The 18,859-nt window shown below is 55.4% G+C and overlaps 3 protein-coding genes and 1 non-coding gene across 10 annotated transcripts in view; 2 read left to right on the forward strand and 2 right to left on the reverse strand.

Moving 5' to 3' along the window:
- The window catches only part of RAB40C (RAB40C, member RAS oncogene family), a 40,164-nt gene extending 32,846 nt beyond the window's left edge, over positions 1–7,318 (forward strand). Inside the window, exons 5-7 of one of the 2 annotated variants that reach the window (XM_053556914.1) lie at positions 2,495–2,572; positions 2,907–3,129; positions 5,219–7,318. In XM_053556914.1, the coding sequence (XP_053412889.1) occupies positions 2,495–2,572; positions 2,907–3,129; positions 5,219–5,940 (1,023 nt within the window). In that variant the 3' untranslated portion in view covers positions 5,941–7,318. The remainder of the gene's footprint in view (positions 1–2,494; positions 2,573–2,906; positions 3,130–5,218) is intronic. The other variant, XM_053556915.1, reaches the window with a different exon arrangement.
- A 2,191-nt stretch (positions 7,319–9,509) lies between these two features.
- On the forward strand, positions 9,510–12,020 carry WFIKKN1 (WAP, follistatin/kazal, immunoglobulin, kunitz and netrin domain containing 1). The gene is made up of 2 exons (XM_053556508.1): positions 9,510–9,677; positions 10,441–12,020. The coding sequence occupies exons 1-2, from the start codon at positions 9,510–9,512 to the stop codon at positions 11,920–11,922; spliced, it is 1,650 nt and encodes a 549-aa protein (XP_053412483.1). The 3' UTR covers positions 11,923–12,020.
- Positions 12,021–12,303: 283 nt separating this feature from the next.
- Positions 12,304–14,277, reverse strand: METTL26 (methyltransferase like 26). Of its 6 annotated transcripts, none has more exons than XM_053557515.1 (6): positions 14,029–14,277; positions 13,536–13,698; positions 13,328–13,387; positions 12,764–12,810; positions 12,596–12,674; positions 12,304–12,518 (listed from the first exon to the last, which is right to left on the reverse strand). In XM_053557515.1, the coding sequence occupies exons 1-6, from the start codon at positions 14,223–14,225 to the stop codon at positions 12,471–12,473; spliced, it is 594 nt and encodes a 197-aa protein (XP_053413490.1). In that variant the 5' UTR covers positions 14,226–14,277; the 3' UTR covers positions 12,304–12,470. The 6 variants fall into 6 exon arrangements, 5 of the variants coding, with proteins under 5 accessions (XP_053413490.1, XP_053413489.1, XP_053413491.1 ...); XM_053557514.1 differs by having other exon boundaries at positions 12,764–12,831; XR_008373448.1 differs by having other exon boundaries at positions 12,466–12,518; positions 12,764–12,886.
- Positions 14,278–14,603: 326 nt separating this feature from the next.
- Positions 14,604–14,674, reverse strand: TRNAG-CCC (transfer RNA glycine (anticodon CCC)). Its single transcript has one exon. It is a non-coding gene; the product is annotated as a tRNA-Gly (tRNA).
- Between the last annotated feature and the right edge of the window lie 4,185 nt (positions 14,675–18,859).

Consider the following 18,859-nt stretch of genomic DNA (forward strand, 5'->3'; position numbering starts at 1 on the left):
ACCTTTTTTAGTGTCATGTATTATATGTTTATATCTCTTTTACACCTTTATTTTTAAAAAGTCATGTACATAATGTTTGGGATTTTCACCTCAGAATTTATCCTGAATTTTCCCATGATCACCAAATAGATTTCTAAAGTATGCTTCTGTGTACATGGTGTGTTTTCCTCAACTTACTGAGATACTTAATTTGTGTGTTTGTGTTTCTGTGAACAACGCTGTGCTGAGCATTAGAGAGCAGACTATATCATGATGCTTTATCGTGGTTATACATGAGAGAGCTTCATTCACTGTGCCCTGAGCTGCAGGGCTGACTCTCAGGGGTGTATTTATTTATCTTAAAGTTTACCTTTTATACCACACCAACTGGCTTCTGGCTGTGGAGTTTGAGTTGGTGGGTCTCTTTCCTGCCTCCCAGGAATTCCTCCCAGCTTCCGGGGCTGCCCAGCTCCAAGCAAAGCCTATCCTAATTGAAGGAGCTTGCAGGACTAAGGATTACTCATTTTGACCTTTGTCTTAATAAGACCTGAGAGCTATCCTTAAGACTACAGAAATCAAAAGATGGTTGGTGTTTTTTTTTTTTTTTTTCGATTGTTGGAGATTCATTGAGGGTCCAAAGAACCAGGTTACATGGATTGCTTTTGTTAGGTGAAGACCCTCTTATAATCATGTCCCATCCCCAAAAGGTGTGTCGTCCACTGTGACCCCCAACCCCCAAAAAGATGGTTTTAAGAAACTTTAAGGTTAGAGGGAGGGTAATGGGTGGGGCCACACCTACAGTGCATCATAGAATGGGTACAGGCGAAACTTACTAAAGGCAGAATACAAATGCCTACATACAGTAACTAGGAAAATGCCATGAAGGCTACATTGAACAATTTGATAAGAATATTTCAGATTGTATATGAAACCAGCACATTGTACCCCTTGATTGCACTAATACACACAGCTATGATTTAACAATTAAAAAAAGAGGATGGGTGGTGCCTGTGGGTCTGTGAATAGGGCGCCGGCCCCATATGCCAAGGGTGGCGGGTTCAAACCCAGCCCCGGCCAAACTGCAACAAAAAAATAGCTGGGTGTTGTGGTGGGCGCCTGTAGTCCCCGCTGCTTGGGAGGCTGAGGCAAGAGAATCGTGTAAGCCCAAGAGTTAGAGGTTGCTGTGAGCCGTGTGACGTCATGGCACTCTACCCAAGGGCGGTACAGTGAGACTCTGTCTCTACAAAAAAAGAAAAAAGAAACTTTAAAATTTCTAATTTTGAGATGGACCATGGCTGCTTCCTTCAGTCTCAGCTCCTAACTTACTTCCTTCCTCCCTACCTCCCTTCTTTTTGAGACAGAGTCTCACTTGGTAACCCTTGATAGAGTGCCATGGCATCTTAGCTCACAGCGACCTCAAACTCTTGGGTTAAAGTGATTCTATTGCCTCAGCCTCCCAAGTACCTAGACCTATAGGCTCCAGCCTCAGCACCCGGCTATTTTTTTAGAGACAAGGTCTCGCTTTTGCTCAGGTTGGTCTCAAACTTGTGAGGTCAGGCAATCCACTTACCTCGGCCTCCCAAGTGCTGGGATTACAGCTGCACTTTTCTCTTGCCTCCATTATGTGGTGGCTTCTTCCGTTAGCCTGGAGTAGCGTGAGCCCAGGCTAGGTGGAGGGTCTGATTCCTGAGCCTCCTTTAGGGTAAAGTTTGAGGCCAAGAGATGGCATGTGGGGGGAGATGTGGCTGAGTAACTAGCAGTGTGCGCCCACGTGGTGCTTCCAGAGAACCCACAACAGTGTCACTGTGCAATATTCAGGGCAGATGGAAACAGCCCAGAGCTGAGCTCTGAGTAATTGGTCTCTAAGGGATGTGGCGGGAAAGCCCCGTGGCTAATCCTGTTCTGCCTGGCTAGGGGAGCTTTACAAAACTGCTTTCAGGGTGACTGACATTCTGTTCTGCAAGTTTTGGATTGGAAAACTCAGAGATGTCCCCACTCAGCTCTGCCCCAGGTACCCCCAGGGCAGAGTTCACTGATGGACTTGACTTCCATAACTGCAGCATCAGGCTTGATGTCCCCAGGAGGCCAGGCCCCTCATCTGCCTGCCCAGGCCAGGGGCTGTAGCCCCCACACAACAGATCTGGATGTGCATGGTTTGGCTCTTGGCCTGCGTGGTTTTCAAATGATTGCAAGGTGATACTTATGTGCTTGTAGAAAAGAAGTTGAAAAAATGTCATTTCTGACCCAGCCAATTTGTCAAGAGGAGGGAGGGGCAGTGGCATCTGTGATACCAGGCAGCAGTCCCCACTTAGCAAGGAAGATGCCATCTGAGATGGAGGAGGATCCCTCCTACTGCCCTCCTTTGCTGGAAGGCTGCTGCAGGTCTCTGCCCACCACGTTTGGTGACCCAGGAAATCTGCCAGGTGCTGGGAACTGAGAGACCTCCACCCACGCAAGTGCCGCCTTGGCCTAAGCCCAGATGTGCATGTGGGTGACCTCCTTGAGTCTGTTGCAGGGCATCCTCCTGGTATACGACATCACCAACCGCTGGTCCTTTGATGGCATTGACCGCTGGATCAAGGAGATAGATGAGGTGGGTTTGGGTCTGTGGACCCCCCCAGGGAATGGAGCTTGATTAGGTGCCTGGGCTCTGGCCCTTGGGGAGGATTGGGGGGCCCTACCTACTGTCTTTCCTGTGGCCTGGATAGGTCCCACACTGGAAGAACCTTCCAGTGTATGGTGGCATCTGAGCCCGGAGCTCTGCCTCCCAGCTTAGCTCTGGAGAGGTTGGCACCATCCTGGCCTACCCCACTGCTCCTACCGCCCCCTAATCTCAATCTCAGAACCCAGTGAGGGTCCTGCCTGCTACCCAAGGGGAAGGGGTGTCCTGCCATCGTGCCTTTGCTGAGTTCTGTGCCCTCCCCAAGCATGCGCCTGGGGTCCCCCGGATCTTGGTTGGGAACCGTCTGCACCTGGCCTTCAAGCGGCAAGTCCCAACAGAACAGGCACGTGCCTATGCAGAGAAGAACTGCATGACTTTCTTTGAGGTCAGCCCCCTGTGCAACTTCAACGTCATCGAGTCCTTCACGGAGCTGTCACGCATCGTGCTCATGCGGCATGGCATGGAGAAGATCTGGAGGCCCAATCGAGGTGGGGCTGGGGCTAGAGCTGCCCTGATCATGTGAGGCTGATAGGGGCAGTGAAACCACAAGGGGAGGTTCAGGCAGGTCCCTTGGCTGATGCCCTGGTGACTGGGAAGAGAGTAGGGAGCAGAGACAGAGGGAAAGGGTGGCTCTTTAAGGGCTGAGGCCGTCTTGGCTACCAGTCCAAGCCCCTGAGCCATCACGGTGCTGCAACAAGGTGGCCTGTTCTGCACATGCTTTGCTGGGGGTGGGGAGGTCCCATTGTTGCTGATGTGGGCAGATAGATGCTCACTGTCAGGTGATCATTGAGGGCCATGCTCACAGCTTTGCAGCTTTGTGTGTGTGCCACGTTTCATGCCTCACCCTTGATCAGAAACCCTCATGGCTAGCTCCCTCCAGGAACAGTGTTGTCAACTCTGTGCTGCCTCCTGATAGGGCTGACTACCTCCTTGCTGGGCAGAGGACTGGGTCATAATCTCATCCTCCTTTTTTTTTAGAGATAAGAGTCTCACTTTATCACCCTTGGTAGAGTGCCGTGGCATCACAGCTCACAGCAACCTCCAGCTCTTGGGTTTTAGGCGATTCTCTTGCCTCAGCCTCCTGAGTAGCTGGGACTACAGGCGCCTGCCACAATGCCCAGCTATTTTTTTGTTGCAGTTTGGCTGGGGCTGGGTTTGAACCCACCAGCCTCGGTATATGGGGCCGGTGCCCTATTCACTGAGCCACAGGCACCGCCCAATCTCATCCTCCTTAAGATTAAGCTCCCCCAGGTACCACTCTCTCCCTCCTTCCTTTCTTTTCCTTTTCTTTTTTTGGAGACAAGAGTCTCTCTCTGTGGCCATATCTAGAGTGCTATGGTGTCATAGTTTATAGCAACTTCAAACTCCTGAGCTCAGTTGATCCTCTGAGACTATAGGTGCCAGCCACCACACCCGGCTAATTTTTCTATTTTTAGTAGAGATGGGGTCTTGCTTTTACTCAGGCTGTCTCAAACTCCTGAGCTCAAGCAATCCACCTGCCTCGGCCTCCCAAATGCTGGGATTATAGGTGTGAGCCACCACGCCTGGCTTCTCCCTCTTTTCTTAAGGGGAACCATATAGAGCCTGGTTGTGCCCTGGGCTGGCAGAACCTGGCTCCCCAGCCATTATGGAGCACCTCTTTCACACTTGGCAGACTTTAGCTCAATTGACTTAAAATCCAGCCAAAACTGTAGTGGCTGCCAGAGCACCGCGGCCTGAAAAGCTATCTACACAACCCACTTGCTCCAGGAAGTTCCTAGGGTTGTCAGGAGCTTCAGGTTCTGAGCCAGGGGCTGGGCATAGCTGGCCTCTGGAAGTGAGTCCCTTCCCCAGGCACTTCCCAGTGTGCATGGCTTTAGGGTAGAGGCAGGAAAAGTAGCCAGGCGTGGTGACTCACCCTTGTAATCCTAGCACTCTGGGAAGCTGAGGCAGGTGGATTGCCTGAGCTCAGGAATTCAAGACCACCTTGATCAAGAGCAAGACCCCATTTCTGCTGAAAATAGAAAAACTAGCCAGGCATTGTGGTGGGTACTTATAGTCCCAGATACTTGGGAGGCTGAGGCAGGAGGATGGCTTGAGCCCAGGAGTCTGAGGTTTCTGTGAGCTATGATGACACGGTGGCATTCTACCCAGGGCAAGAGTGAGACTGTTTCAAAAAAAAAAAAGGCTCGGCACCTGTAGCTCAGCAGCTAGGTAGCCAGCCACCACATACACCAGAGCTGGCGGGTTTGAGTCCAGCCCGGGCCTGCCAAACAACAATGACAACTACAACAACAACAAAAAAATTAGCCAGGCATTATGGTGGGCACCTGTAGTCCCAGCTACTTGGGAGGCTAAGACAAGAGAATCACTTAAGCCCATGAGTTGGAGGTTGCTGTGAGCTGTGACACCATGGCACTCTACCCAGGGTGACAGCTTGAGACTCTGTCTCAAAAAAAAAGAAAAGCAGGAGAAGAAGGTATCCAGGGACCCTTCCAAGGAGCTTTGAGACCTCCCCAGCCAGGCGTCCCTGCTTGTGTGGTGGTAAAAGGCCACTCACCCTGATCTCCCTGCCTGGGGCTTCCCCGCCTTGCCCAGCCCCTTCCCACAGGCTGACCCCTCTGCCCACCCCCAGTGTTCAGCCTGCAGGACCTCTGCTGCCGTGCCATCGTCTCCTGCACCCCTGTGCACCTCATCGACAAGCTCCCACTGCCAGTCACCATCAAGAGCCACCTCAAGTCTTTCTCCATGGCCAACGGCATGAACGCTGTCATGATGCATGGGCGCTCCTACTCCCTGGCCAGTGGGGCTGGGGGTGGCAGCAGCAAAGGCAACAGCCTCAAGAGGTCCAAGTCCATCCGCCCTCCACAGAGCCCGCCCCAGAACTGCTCCAGGAGCAACTGCAAGATCTCCTAGCAGAGCCAGCTGTACTGCCCTGTACAGACTTAAAGGGCTTGCGGACAGATGCTCCTGGCCGGACACTGGGCCAGTGCTGCATGCAGGGAAGACTTAGCCACACAGGCCTGCCCAGGAAGACTGGGGTTTCCTCCCTACCTGAGCTAGGTGCAGGAGGGGGTGCGCAGAGAGAGCATGCTCAGTGGGCCTATAGGGCAGTGGGGCTGCTGGTGCTACAGGATCTGTCCAAAACAAACCCAGGACTCCTTGGCTGCCTGGGCCCAGGCCAGGATGGAGCCTGGCTCACCTTTCTTTTATTTATATTGAGAACATTTCACCTGTTTTGTACATTTTTAAGGGGAGGGAATTCTTATGCAGCCACATGGCAAGCTTGCCTCTTCGTGGCTACATCAGCCAGGGGATGAGCTTGAATGGGATTGGGCAAGAGGAGATTTGAGGCAGTGACAGGAAGGAGTCAGCCATCATAGCTGGAATCCTCTGAACTCTTGGGGCTGGGGCTTCTCAGAAACCAGTGGGAAACAGATGGGGCATGTGTAGCTCTGGGAGCTCTGGTGGCTGGGTAGGGGTGGCTTTACCAGCTTCTGGGTGTCATTCCTGTGCATCAGAGCCTAGGTGACTCACTGGAGAGGGGAGGTGGAGGGTACACTCAGGATCCCTCACCTTTGTCACTCCACAGGACCCTCACACAGGGGTTGAGAAGCTTCTTGCTATCATTTGACACCTTTGGTGACATTGACTACACAAAACCGAGATCAGCATCTTTCTAACTTGAAGATGCAGACCTATCTGTAGACCTGTAAATACTTGATGGGGCTGTGGCCTATGGGTCTCACGTGGTCTCTGGACCCCTGGGCATCTCCGTTCAGCCTTCTGTTCTTGGCAGCTTCTGTTCACTGACCTCGGATATGTCCCCTTAGCTGCTGCTTACCTGTCGCTGCCCTTCTGCCCGTGAGGTCACATTTCACTGAAACCATTCTGACCTGTTTCTTAATGACACCCCCTGGAACAGTGGCCTTGTCCATGCAGTGGGCTACAGTGCTGGGTGCTACACTTCTCTGCAAGGACCCCCAGCCTGGAGGAGGCTTTTCCTCTGAAAGCCATTGACCATTCCTTCAGAGCTGCTCCAGCCCTAGTGGCCTGAGGGTGTGGTCACCTGTGATTACTCTCCCTTACCCCACTACATCGGCCCAGCCTGGCCTGGTGACCCCACTGAGGGTTGCACTGGCGTTCAGCTCTACCTCCTGCCCTTGGGCTCCCCAGCCATAGGCAGGGCCAGTGTGCAGAAGGAGCCCTACATAGGCCATTGCCCCTCTCAACAGGGTTCTCCACAGTGCACGTTTCAGAGACAGTCTTGTGGTGAGTGTCACTAGGGCAGACATGAAGATGCAGGGCCATGGCCTCCATGAACTACCAGATGAACAAGGGAGCCTGGCCAGGTGACCCCTCCAACAGCTCCCAGGGACCCTAGCTCTAGGCCTGACCACCAGTGGGGTTGGGCAGAGGCAGTTTGGCCCCATCATCTTCCCCTCTCCTGGACACATTTATCTTTTGCTGCCCACAGGGCCCCTTTCTTTGGAATTATGAACAGAATCACAGGGACTTTGAGGGCCTGGGTGGTCTTACATTCACGGTATCAACACTACCTTGCTGCTGTTTGACACTTGTACCATTCCTGGGTTCTTTCTGAACTGCTTAGTTCTTTGTACAGTAAATGTAATTCAGCTGTGATTGCCATGTTTTGTGCAAATCAGTCTAATTTTGTCTGGCCAGTGGTGGGTAAAGGTGGAATAAGGCCAGGCCAGCACTGCCTTGCACCTGCCAAACTGATCCCAAAACTGACCCAGTGAGGGCTGTGGATGGGCAGGGTGTCCGGGCCTGGCTACAGGCAACACCATGTTTCACAGACCAGCTGGACCAACAATGGGCAGTCCACCCTGTGCTAATCTCTCTCCAGAACCCCAGCAGCACATGGCCTGGGTGGACTGTCTACCACAGCTTCAAGAACCGCCAAGAGCCAGGACCCAGGGTTGCCACCCTCAGTGGGAAAGCTGTGTGCTGACAGGATGTGCAGAGGATGGGGCTGCCATGCAGTCAGAGCTGATGTGGACCAGCACACTCAGGACTATAACCTTTGGCTTCGATAGCCCTTCCTTGGCTGCAAGGCTATTGTGAGCACCTGCCCTACTACCTGCAGGGAGCCATGGCCAAGGGTTGGCCAGCTGCTCTCATCTTCACATTATTGGGGGCCGCCTCAGCCCTGACTCCTTTGTTAGACAGAGACTATGGTGCCTGGTAGCCCTCTGTCTTGTTCTGACCAGACCAGGCTCATTATCCTGCCTGTTACAATAGAAAGTCAGGGGCGGCACCTGTGGCTCAGTCGGTAAGGTGCCAGCCCCATATACCGAGGGTAGCGGGTTCAAACCCGGCCCCGGCCAAACTGCAACCAAAAAATAGCCGGGTGTTGTGGCGGGCACCTGTAGTCCCAGCTACTCAGGAGGCTGAGGCAAGAGAATCGCTTAAGCCCAGGAGTCGGAGGTTGCTGTGAGCTGTGTGAGGCCACGGCACTCTACCGAGGGCCATAAAGTGAGACTGTCTCTACAAAAAAAAAAAGAATAGAAAGTCAGATACAGGGTAATAGGGACATTTTCCACCCTGTCTCCAAGAACATCATTCCCTGGGGCCCCACACCCCTAGAGCTGCAGAAGGGTTTGGAAGGGTAGATTCTGGGTGGCCCTTTGTCCTGCTTACTCTGTGTGATCTCAGCAGAGCTGGGCCAACCCCTGCCCTCCCCCCACACTAGGAGGGGCCTCTGCAGCTGGGCTGGAGGGGGATGCTTGCTCTTGCTGGCAGCCAGCTGGGGGCAGGGAGAGACCAGGGCATCTGTGTTCTGGGAGCAACTTCCAGGACACTAACTCTTTTCAGGGTGCAGTTCCACATGAGCCACATTTCCAGGGCTAGGCAGCCCATGGGATGGATGCATCCATGTGGTCAGTGAGCATGTGGACTATCCCTGTGGGCAGCTGTGGGGCCTCACTTTTTCTGTACATGCCTTTGCCCATTGAGGGAGGGCCCAGACGGTACAGAGTCTTGAGCCAGGAGCCCCAGTTTCAGGGGTGGGGGTCTATGGGAATGCAAAGACATGTTCTTTGTCAAGCACCCCCACCCCCCACCCCAGTCAGCAGAGGAGGGGCAGGCTATGTGCAAAGGCCTCAACCCAGGAGATGAAATTCAACCCCAAGACTCACTGTTACATGTGACCCCTCAGGGTCATGAAGAAACTTGTGGAATCTTCCCCAGAAAAGGAACAGAGCACCCTGCCACCATCTGCTGGGCTATGTGTGGAGTCCCCATGGCTCACCTGGTCTCACAGATACACTTGCCAGCCTAGACCTGCCTTAGCTGGTGGTGGGATGAGGAGCCTGTGCCTGTCCACCCCCACTGCATGGAAGCCTGAGGGGGTCCCCAGAGGTCAGGAATAAAAGCTGAGATCTGCCAGCCCTGCCCCCTCCCTCCTGAGCTGTGGGGGAGGGTCCTCAAGAAGACTTTGACCCCAGCTGGCCCTTCCTTCTAGAACCCCATATAGAGGGAGGGGCTCAGGTTACAGCGTCCCCTCCTCACCCCTCTCCGCCCCACAGTGACCCTCTTGGCCAGTGGCTCTGTGCTCCTGGGCCTCTGGCCCCTCCCCAATCCTCTGCCCCTCCCCATCCCTGTCCTGCCCTGACCAGGGCCTAGAAGCCGCCACACTAGTTGGAACGCCACACTAGTTGGAACAGCGGGACCAGGCCACGTGGACCGACTGAGCACAGAGAGACCCTGGAACTCACCTGTCTGGGCACTGGGACAAGCATCTGTGTGGGCTTCAGCCCCAGGAGCCAGAAGGGTGCCCAGAGAGTGGCCGGAGGGCGGATGCCTGTGGGGGCTGCACTCCGTGGGGCCCACGCAGCCCCTCAAGTCCCCTGGCCCAGCGTCCCCCATGCCCACCCAACGGCTGCTCCTGCCTCTCCTCCTCATGGGGCTGACCTCAGGGGCTGGCCTACTACCAGGGCCTGGGAACCACCCGGGTGTGTGCCCCAACCAGCTCAGCCCTCACTTGTGGGTGGATGCCCAGAGCACCTGCGAGCGTGCATGCAGTCAGGACCAGGTGAGCATGGTAGGGGCTGGGAGTGTTGGGGCTTGGACATGGCCAGCCTGGGGAAGTCCAGACCCCTGGCCCTTTTCTCTGAGGTGACCCCAACCCTAAGTCTGCTTTATTCTTGGGCTTGCCAAACTTTTCTGCTGGGCTGTTGTGCTGTTCTCTCCCACCCCCTCTTGCAGGAGGGTCCCGGGGGACATTTGCCCTCAGTTGTCTAAAGAGCAAGAGCCTATTCCCTGCTCCCTCAGCTATCTCTTGCCCGCCACACCCACCCCTTCCACTCTGGACACCATTTGTTCTTTGAATAGCAGCATAGACACAGGTCTCTGACCAGGCTGGCAGACCCTCACACAGCACTGCCCTGGCCTAAGCCAGCAGAGATGTTGACCTACAAGGAGCAGGCAGGGCAGGCAGTCTGTGAGGCCAAAGCAGTGGGGCTGCACTGCCTGGGTGGTAGGCAAACATGGCACACCCTCACTGGGCCTCAGTGTCCTCATTTCTGTGATGGACATGATGCAACCACCTGGGGGTGTCTAAGGACTTAGTGAGGTTACAGGAGATGACATGTGGCATGGTAACTGGTTGTGCTAGATGGAGGGAACTTCCTCAGCTTTTCAGAGAGGAAACTGAGGCCCAGGGAGAGATAGTCATTGGCTACAACCACAGAGCACAGAACAGGGGGCTCACCCCTGCCCTGATGCAGGTGTGAATACCCCTGGGGGAGGGCTGGGAAGGTGTTAGGGTTCCTGCTGAAGTACCCCCCACTCCCTAGGACTGTGCAGCTGCTGAGAAGTGCTGCACCAACGTGTGTGGGCTGCAAAGCTGTGTGGCAGCCCGCTTCCCTAATGGGGGCCCAGCTGCACCTGCCATGACAGCCTCCTGCGAAGGCTTTGTGTGCCCACAGCAGGGTTCTGATTGTGACATCTGGGATGGGCAGCCTGTGTGCCGCTGCCGAGATCGCTGTGAGAAGGAGCCCAGCTTCACCTGTGCCTCGGATGGCCTCACCTACTACAACCGCTGCTACATGGATGCTGAGGCCTGCCTGCGTGGTCTTCACCTCCACGTCGTGCCCTGCAAGCATGTCCTCAGCTGGCCACCCAGCAGCCCAGGGCCGCCTGAAACCACTGCTCGCCCAACACCTGGAGTTGCCCCTGTCCCACCTGCCCTGTACAGCAGCCCCTCCCCACAGGCAGTGCAGGTGGGGGGCACCGCCAGCCTTCACTGTGATGTCAGCGGCCGCCCACCACCTGCCGTGACCTGGGAGAAGCAGAGCCACCAGCGGGAGAACTTGATCATGCGCCCTGACCAGATGTACGGCAACGTGGTTGTCACCAGCATTGGGCAGTTGGTGCTCTACAATGCCCGGCCCGAGGATGCTGGCCTGTACACCTGCACTGCGCGCAATGCGGCCGGCCTGCTGCGGGCTGACTTCCCACTCTCTGTGGTCCAGCGGGAGCCGGCCAGGAGTAGGGGCCCCAGCATCCCAGCCCCAGCTGAGTGCCTGCCAGACACACAGGCCTGCACCAACCCCACCAACATCCACCGTGTCCTCTGGCACTTTGACCCTCAGCGGGGTGGTTGTATGACCTTCCCTGTCCATGGCTGTGATGGTGCTGCCCGGGGCTTTGAAACATATGAGGCATGCCAGCAGGCCTGTACCCGAGGCCCTGGCGATGCCTGTGTGCTGCCCGCTGTGCAGGGCCCCTGCCAGGGTTGGGAGCCGCGCTGGGCCTACAGCCCGCTGCTGCAGCAGTGCCACCCTTTCGTGTACAGTGGCTGTGAGGGCAACAGCAACAACTTTGAGAGCCGTGAGAGCTGCGAGGATGCCTGCCCTGTGCCCCGCACACCCCCCTGCCGCACCTGCCGCTTCCGGAGCAAGCTGGCTTCCAGCCTGTGCCGCAGTGACTTTGCCATAGTGGGGCGGCTCACTGAGGTGCTGGAGGAGCCCGAAGCTGCTGGTGGTGGCATTGCCCGTGTAGCCTTGGACGATGTACTCAAGGATGACAAGATGGGTCTCAAGTTCTTGGGCACCAAGTACCTGGAGGTGACACTAAGAGGCATGGACTGGGCCTGCCCCTGCCCCAATGTGACAGTAGGCGACGGGCCACTGGTCATTATGGGTGAGGTGCGTGACGGCGTGGCTGTGTTGGACTCGGGCAGTTACATCCGTGCCGCCAGTGAGAAGCGTGTTAAGAAGATCTCAGAGCTCCTTGAGAAGAAGGCCTGTGCACTGCTTAACCGCTTCCAGGATTAGCCACCCCTACATGTCCACTCCTGCCCTCCTGCCCTGCTGAATAATAAAAGCCTTCCCCATGCCCCAACCTTCTGGCATGCTGGTACTGGTCAGAGGATCCTGACCGTTGTAGATGCTCCCACCCCCCAGCCTGTTTTCCGGCTGAGGACTTGTCACTAAGTAGAGCTTTAGCTCTGGTGCAAGGTCACCAGGAAGCAACAGCTCACTACTGGGGACTCCCTGTATCACCAAAGCAATCCCTCCAGAACAGCAACTGTCCCTGGGTTCTCCGTCCACTAACTGAGTTCCAGCAGCAAAGCCCAAGATACTCCTAACCCCTGGTCCTTCCTGCCAACCACCCCCAACAAGGTGCTCCCAGGAGGCAGCATGGTGGACACCAGCAAGAGGGCAGCAGAAAATACTTTATTCTGGACAGCCCACCAGCTGCCAGCCAAGAGGCCAGACTGGGTGGGGTTGGCACCAAGGCCTGGCACAAGGGCTGGTGGTGTTGGTTTGTGGCCAAAAGAGCCTTTGGCTGGGATGCAGGCAAGCTGGACAAAGAACTGGGGTTACTTCTTACGGAAAATCAAGCACTTGTTGTTGGCAGGCATGTCCACCTGGAGAAATGCTTTGTTGGAGGAATGGCCCTTTGACCCCAGGGAGACTACCTATACCCCCATCCCTCCCCACCTACCATCCTCTCCAAGAGTAGGCCACTGGCCTGGCCCAAGTCCCCCAGGAGGGCTGTGTCCCGAAGCCCCCACTCCGGATTCCTGCAGGGGGAAGAGAGATGGAGTCATGGCTTGGGGGATGCTCAGCCTACCTGCTCTCCCAGCCAGGCCCCCTCTCACCCAACTCTGACCTGCATCTGAGGGTCAGGTCAAAGTCCACATTGCTCTGTGGAGAGATCTTCCCATTGACAGCATAGGGCTGTGAGGATGGAGGACACAGCCACTGGATGGGGGTCAGCCACTTCCCAGTGGGTCTAGGGACAGACTTGCAGGCTTGGGTCCCAGAGAATGAAATAGCAATACTCGGGCGGGGCCTGTGGCTCAAGGGGTAGGGCGCCGGTCCCATATGCCGGAGGTGGTGGGTTCAAACCCAGCCCCGGCCAAAAAAAAAAAAAAAAAAAAGAAATAGCAATACTCCCTTCCCTATCCCTTGGGGACAACCAACAGGGTACCGAAAGACTCTGACAAGGAGAGGAAGGTTTCAGAGAGGAGGGCCTGGGTGTGTTTAAATGGTGGTGACAGGAAGCCATGAGAGGGTCCTTGAGGAGGGGCAGGGAGGTTGTGTCAGTGGCTGGCCAGAGCTCAGCTGGGAGCCAGGCAATCCGGAAAGAAGCAGGGCCATTGGGAACAGGGTGGGGGCCAGGAGGCAGTTGGGACCGCTGGGGTGAGGCCCTGTCTTTGGCAGAACCACTCACCCCATAGGTGATAAGCAGAGCCTTGGGTTTGAGCAAGTGTCCTGCTGCTCTGAAGAGCCCCTGGAGAGGGGGAGGAAGTACAGCAGTGAGGCTCCTTCCGCAGTCCCTACTGGAACCCGAGGTGAATCTGGCACCCAGGGTCCCACCTAGGGCAGAGTGAGAGGTGCGGTGGGCCAGAGGACAGCCTCACCCGACTCCCCCAACGAACCTCCGTGCATTTCAAGGGACTAATGTGCATCATGTTGATGCAGAGCAGCAGGTCCAGCGACTGCGGCAGGATCCCGCCCCACTGTTCCCAATGCCAGGTCACGTCTAGGTACAGCGGGGCCTTCACGTTGGCCAACCCCTGAGCTTGAGCGGTGGCCAAAATGCTGTGGGAGGGGAGCGCACATTGGGGCTACAGTCTTTCTGATGCCCCGCAGTCCTCCTCTCAGCAGGGCTCAGACGCCGCACTGCAGCAGCCGGGTGGGCGCCCAGTTCTGCCTGACTCGCAAGACCTCCCACTTTCACCACATCGGGGTCCCGCGCAGCTGGGGCCTGCCCGGGTGCGCGGAGGCCCACGCGTCTCATGGCGCCCTGGGCTCCCACCATTCCGAACGCATACCCAGGCGCTCTCTCTTTCCAGGGCTGTTAGGGGAGGGGCCGCAGGCAGAGCGGGGCTGGGATGGCGGCTCTCCGGGCACACCCTCGCCCGGCCGCACCTGTCCAGGCAGCGCTGGTCCACGTCGGACGGCTGCCACTCGGCGTGAGGGAAGGCCTGCGCGAAGTGGGCCGCGTGCTGGCCGGAGCCCGAGGCCACTTCGAGCACACGGAAGCCGTGCTGGGCTGGGTCCACGTACTGCCGCAGCACGCTCAGGATGGGCTCCTTGTTTCGCTCAGCGGCCGCTGCCACCAGCATCGCTGCCGCACCATCCACTCCACCTCCAACCCCGCGCGGGGCGCGTCGGTAGTTGTGGCGTCAACCTGGCTCGGGGCATGTCGGGAGCTGTTGCCTGGGGTTCGCAGGCAGAGGGACTACAACTCCCAGGAAGACGCGCGCCATCCGCTCAAGGACCTACAGCCGCTGGAACTCCCCGGTCAGGGTGATGGTGGCGAGCTAGTGCTGCTGGTGCTTAGACGGCTCTCAGCTCAAATACTTCGTCGCCCAAGGCCGTGCCAGTGTTTTCATAGCACTTGCCACTCTATGAAATGTTGGTCTCGTTGGCGCTGCACCAGAATGGGCATTTTCCCGTTGTTTCGGGTTTTCTCTCTATCCTGAGATGAGTAAAAAAGAAAATGCGCCGCCCGGGAATCGAACCCGGGTCGCAAGAATGGGAATCTTGCATGATACCACTACACCAGCGGCGCTGTTGTAAACATAAGCGCCCGAGAGACTTAGGAAATTGTGACGCGGTCGCCCCACCACCCGGCAAATGCCGCCCTCAACTGTAGGAACCTAGGGCTTAGCGGGCGCAGCCGGCGGCGAAGCGGGAGGGTGGGCTCAGCGTGACCACAGGGTCTAGCTAGTGTCCCCGGCACCCCCCGACTGAGGGAAGGGAGGGGAATGAGGGAAACAGTTTTATTGAAGGCTTCGAATCAGGCCTGCTCCACGTACAATAGTGGACGTTCGGGAGCTGAGGAGGGCGGGGTCCGAAGCGGGGCTGGGGTTTCTATAGGGTCTCCGGAGAAGGGGAAGGGCTGAGGGGCGGAGCTAGGGTCCCTCCAGGGCAGGAGGGCGTGTTTCCAGGGTAGGGACTAGGGCCCGGGACTCCAGGGAAGGGGAGGAGCAGCGAGGTGGTGCTGGAGTCTCCCTGGAATAAGAGGGGGGGTTTCTTCGGAAGAGGAGAAAAGCTGCGGGGCGGGGCTGGGGCCCAGGGTTCTGGGGGAGGCGAAGAATGGGCCCTAGAGAGGGGTGGGCGGGACCTCTGTGGAAAGCTACTGACAACCGGGCGGTGGGCTGGGGGCTCCGGGCAGTGGGATGTTGGGGCCGGGGTGAGCGCCCGGCCTTCTGCAGAGGGCCTCCCTCCGGGGCGCACGTTTTTCTGTGACACTGAGATGAGCGACGCCAGCGTCCACGGATAGCGTGAGGGGTTGGTGGATCCTGAAATCAAGTGGGAAACCGGGGTTTGTGTGCGCGCGAGGGTGCTTCCCTGGTTGTCATGTTGGGGTTTATGTCTCAAAGGGGCGCCCTGTTCTTCTACTTCCTGGGCAGCCCTATGAGCAGGTGTTGTGTCCAGGTTCATGGTGGCTCTGACTGAGTGCTTCAGCTTTCTCACTTCCAAGCTCCAAATTTTCCTTACCTAGTTCATCTTGCAAATCACGTCCTCCTAGTTTGTCACAGGTCAGGAGGGTTGGGATCACCTGAGGTCTAGGCATCTGTAGGCACTCAGGTGTCCCCTAGGATTCCCTGGGTAGAGCAAGGGGGGGGTGGGGCGGAGATCCATCTCCCTGCTTCCCTCTTGTATGGAGCTGCTTTAAGGAGCTGCCCATAGTGCCCAGCAGATGACATCATGTTTAATAGTATTGACCTCAGGGTTGATACCTGCCACATTTGCATTTATTGTTCTCTACTGGACACTGGGTTGACCAACACCTGCCTTCTGCACTTACTGTTCAGAACCTGGACAGACTGAGTGGCGGCCTTTGTTAGAGAGAGTGTGTGAGTACATATTTTCTGGAAAGTCATGGATGTGTGTCAGACACTGACAAGGGTCCAAGATGCCCTAGGGATACTGAGCCAGGGGTATCGGGAAGTGTCCCACAGAAGCTTCTTCTCCTAGTGGTGTCTCCCTGGCAGGAGTGGTTGAGTCTGTTGACCCTGGCTTATTGCTGAGGCCAGAGGTAGCCTCTCCTGAGGCCGAAGGTGGCTCCTTGGCATCCTGTTTAGAGATTTCTTTTCCTTTTTTTTTTTTTAATATTTATTTGGACAGAATCTCACATTGTTGTCCTGGGTAGTGTGCTGTAGCCTCTACCTCAAACTCCTGGGCTCACACAATCCTCTTGCCTTCAGCCTCTTGGGTAGCTGAGACTACAGGCACCTGCCACAACACCCAACTAATTTTCTATTTTTAGGAGAGACAACCTCTCGTTCTTGATCAGGCTGGTCTCCATCTCCTGAGTTCAAGCAATCCACCTGCCTCAGCTTCCTTTTTTTTTTTTTTTTGTTAGAGACAGGGTCTTCCTCTTTTTTTTTTTTGTAGAGACAGAGTCTCACTTTATGGCCCTCGGTAGAGTGCCGTGGCCTCACACAGCTCACAGCAATCTCCAACTCATGGGCTTAAGCGATTCTCTTGCCTCAGCCTCCCAAGTAGCTGGGACAACAGGCGGACAGGGTCTTACTCTTGCTGGGCTTGTCTGGAACTCCTGAGCTCAAGGGATTGCTGAGCCTCTCAGAGTGCTGGGATTCAGGTGTGAGCCAACCCACCCAGCCTACATTTATTATACACCAGATGGAAGGTGCTGTGGTGCAGGTCACTTTCCCAAATTAGTTGTCTGTCCATACAGTAAAATCAACAGTACCAGCTTGGCACCTGTGGCTCAAGCAGCTAAGGCGCCAGCCACATACACCTGAGCTGGTGGGTTCGAATCCAGCCAGGGCCTGCCAAACAACAATGATGGCTGCAACCAAAAAATAGCTGGGCATTGTGGCAGGCGCCTGTAGTCCCAGCTACTTGGGAGGCGGAGGCAGGAGAATTGCTTGAGCCCAGGAGTTGGAGGTTGCTGTGAGCTACGATGTTATAGCACTCTACCCAGGGCAACAGCTTGAGGCTAAAAAAATGTCTCAAAAAAAAAATCAACAGTACCCAGACAGCCATGAATCCTTGGGTTTGTGCTATGGAGGGACTCAGCTCCTAGCACTGCCCACATGGCAAACACATCCTGGCTCTGGTCTGGGCACTCAGTCCCGGTGTGTGGATGCACTTCCTTTTAGAGGGGAATTGTTGTACTTTCACCTCCAAGAGCTTCTTGCCCCTAGTTTCTCAGAGCATGGCCTATAGGAGGTGCCTTTACTGCACCTCCATCACCTCAGATAGGGGCCTGGAAGCCAAGCCTCACCCATAGCCCTTCCCTACACCCAGAAGGCTGGCTCCATGTCCATCCAGGGCTAAAAACTGGGTATAACTAATATCCTAGGGTCCAGTTCCAGGTGTCTACTGTTCATTGGACCCCTCACCCAAGTGGGGACTCATGTCCCTGCATGCCCTTTCCCAAGCCCCTTTCCCATTCTCATGCCCCTGTGGGTGCTGTATCAAATTACTCCAAAACTTGGTGGTTTAAAATAACACATTTATTTCTTCACAATTCTGGAAACCAGAATTCCATAACGGTGTCAGCCTCCTCCACAGGCCTACAGGAGTATCATTCTGGCTTCTTCCAACTTCCAGTGGTCCCAGGTGATTCTTTGCAGGGGCCAAATTGCTGGGATCTCTCCTTAGTCCTCAGGCAGGTTCCTCCTCACCTCTGTGTCCAGACTTTCCTTATTATGACAGGAGGATTTAGGACCACCCTCATCCAAGATGTATTCAAACTTCTTGCCTAACTATATTTACAAAAGCTTTTTCCAAATAAGGTCTTATTCTGAGGTTTCAGGGGAATATGACTTTTGGGGGCCACCATTCAACCATGGTACTTGGATTTGGGAAAAGGATAAGTCACTCCTAGGAAACCAGATGGGAGATGCTGGTGCATCCAACCAGAGCCTTTTCCTGGGGGACCACCGCTCACCCCTCCATGAGTAGAAGCTGAGCCTGAGTTTTGAGCCTTATAGAAGCTAGTCCTTGGAGGCTTGGTTTTTAGTGCAGGAACTTTTTTTTTTTTTTTGAGACAAGAGTTTCAAGCCGTTGCCCTGGGTAGAGTGCTGTGGCATCATAGCTCACAGCAACCTCCAACTCTTGGTCTCAAAAGATCCTTTGCCTCAATTTTTCTATTTTTAGTGGAGATGGGGGTCTTGCTCTTGCTCAGGCTGGTCTCGAACCTGTGAACTCAAGCAATCCACCTCCCAGAGTGCTAGGATTACAGGTATGAGTGAGCCACTGCACCCAGCCCTTTTTTTTTTTTTTGAAACAGTCTTACTCTGTCACTCTGGGTACAGTGCTGTGGCATCATAGCTCAGAGCAACCTCACACTCCTAGATTCAAGCAATTCTGTTGCCTCCTGAGTAGCTGGAACCACAGGTGTGCCACTACACCCAGCTATTTTTTCTATGATGGTCTCACTCTTGCTCAGGCTGGTCTTGAACTCCTGAGCTCAGGTAATCCACCTGCCTCGGCCTCCTGGAGTGCTAGGATTACAGGTGTGAGCCACCTCACCTGGCCAAAATCTCAGTATCTTTCTTTTTCTTGAGACAGTCTCAAGCTGTCACCCTGGGTAGAGTACTGTGGCGTCACAGCTCACAGCAACCTGACTCTTGGGCTTAAGCAATTCTCTTGCCTCAGCTGCTCAAGTAGCTGGGACTATAGGCACCTGCCACAACGCCCGACTATTTTTTTGTTGTTGTAGTTGTTGCAGTTGTCATTGTTTAGCTGGCTCAGGCTGGATTCAAATCAGCCAGCC

The sequence above is a fragment of the Nycticebus coucang genome, chromosome 12, assembly GCF_027406575.1.
Source record: "Nycticebus coucang isolate mNycCou1 chromosome 12, mNycCou1.pri, whole genome shotgun sequence".
NCBI lineage: Eukaryota > Metazoa > Chordata > Mammalia > Primates > Lorisidae > Nycticebus > Nycticebus coucang.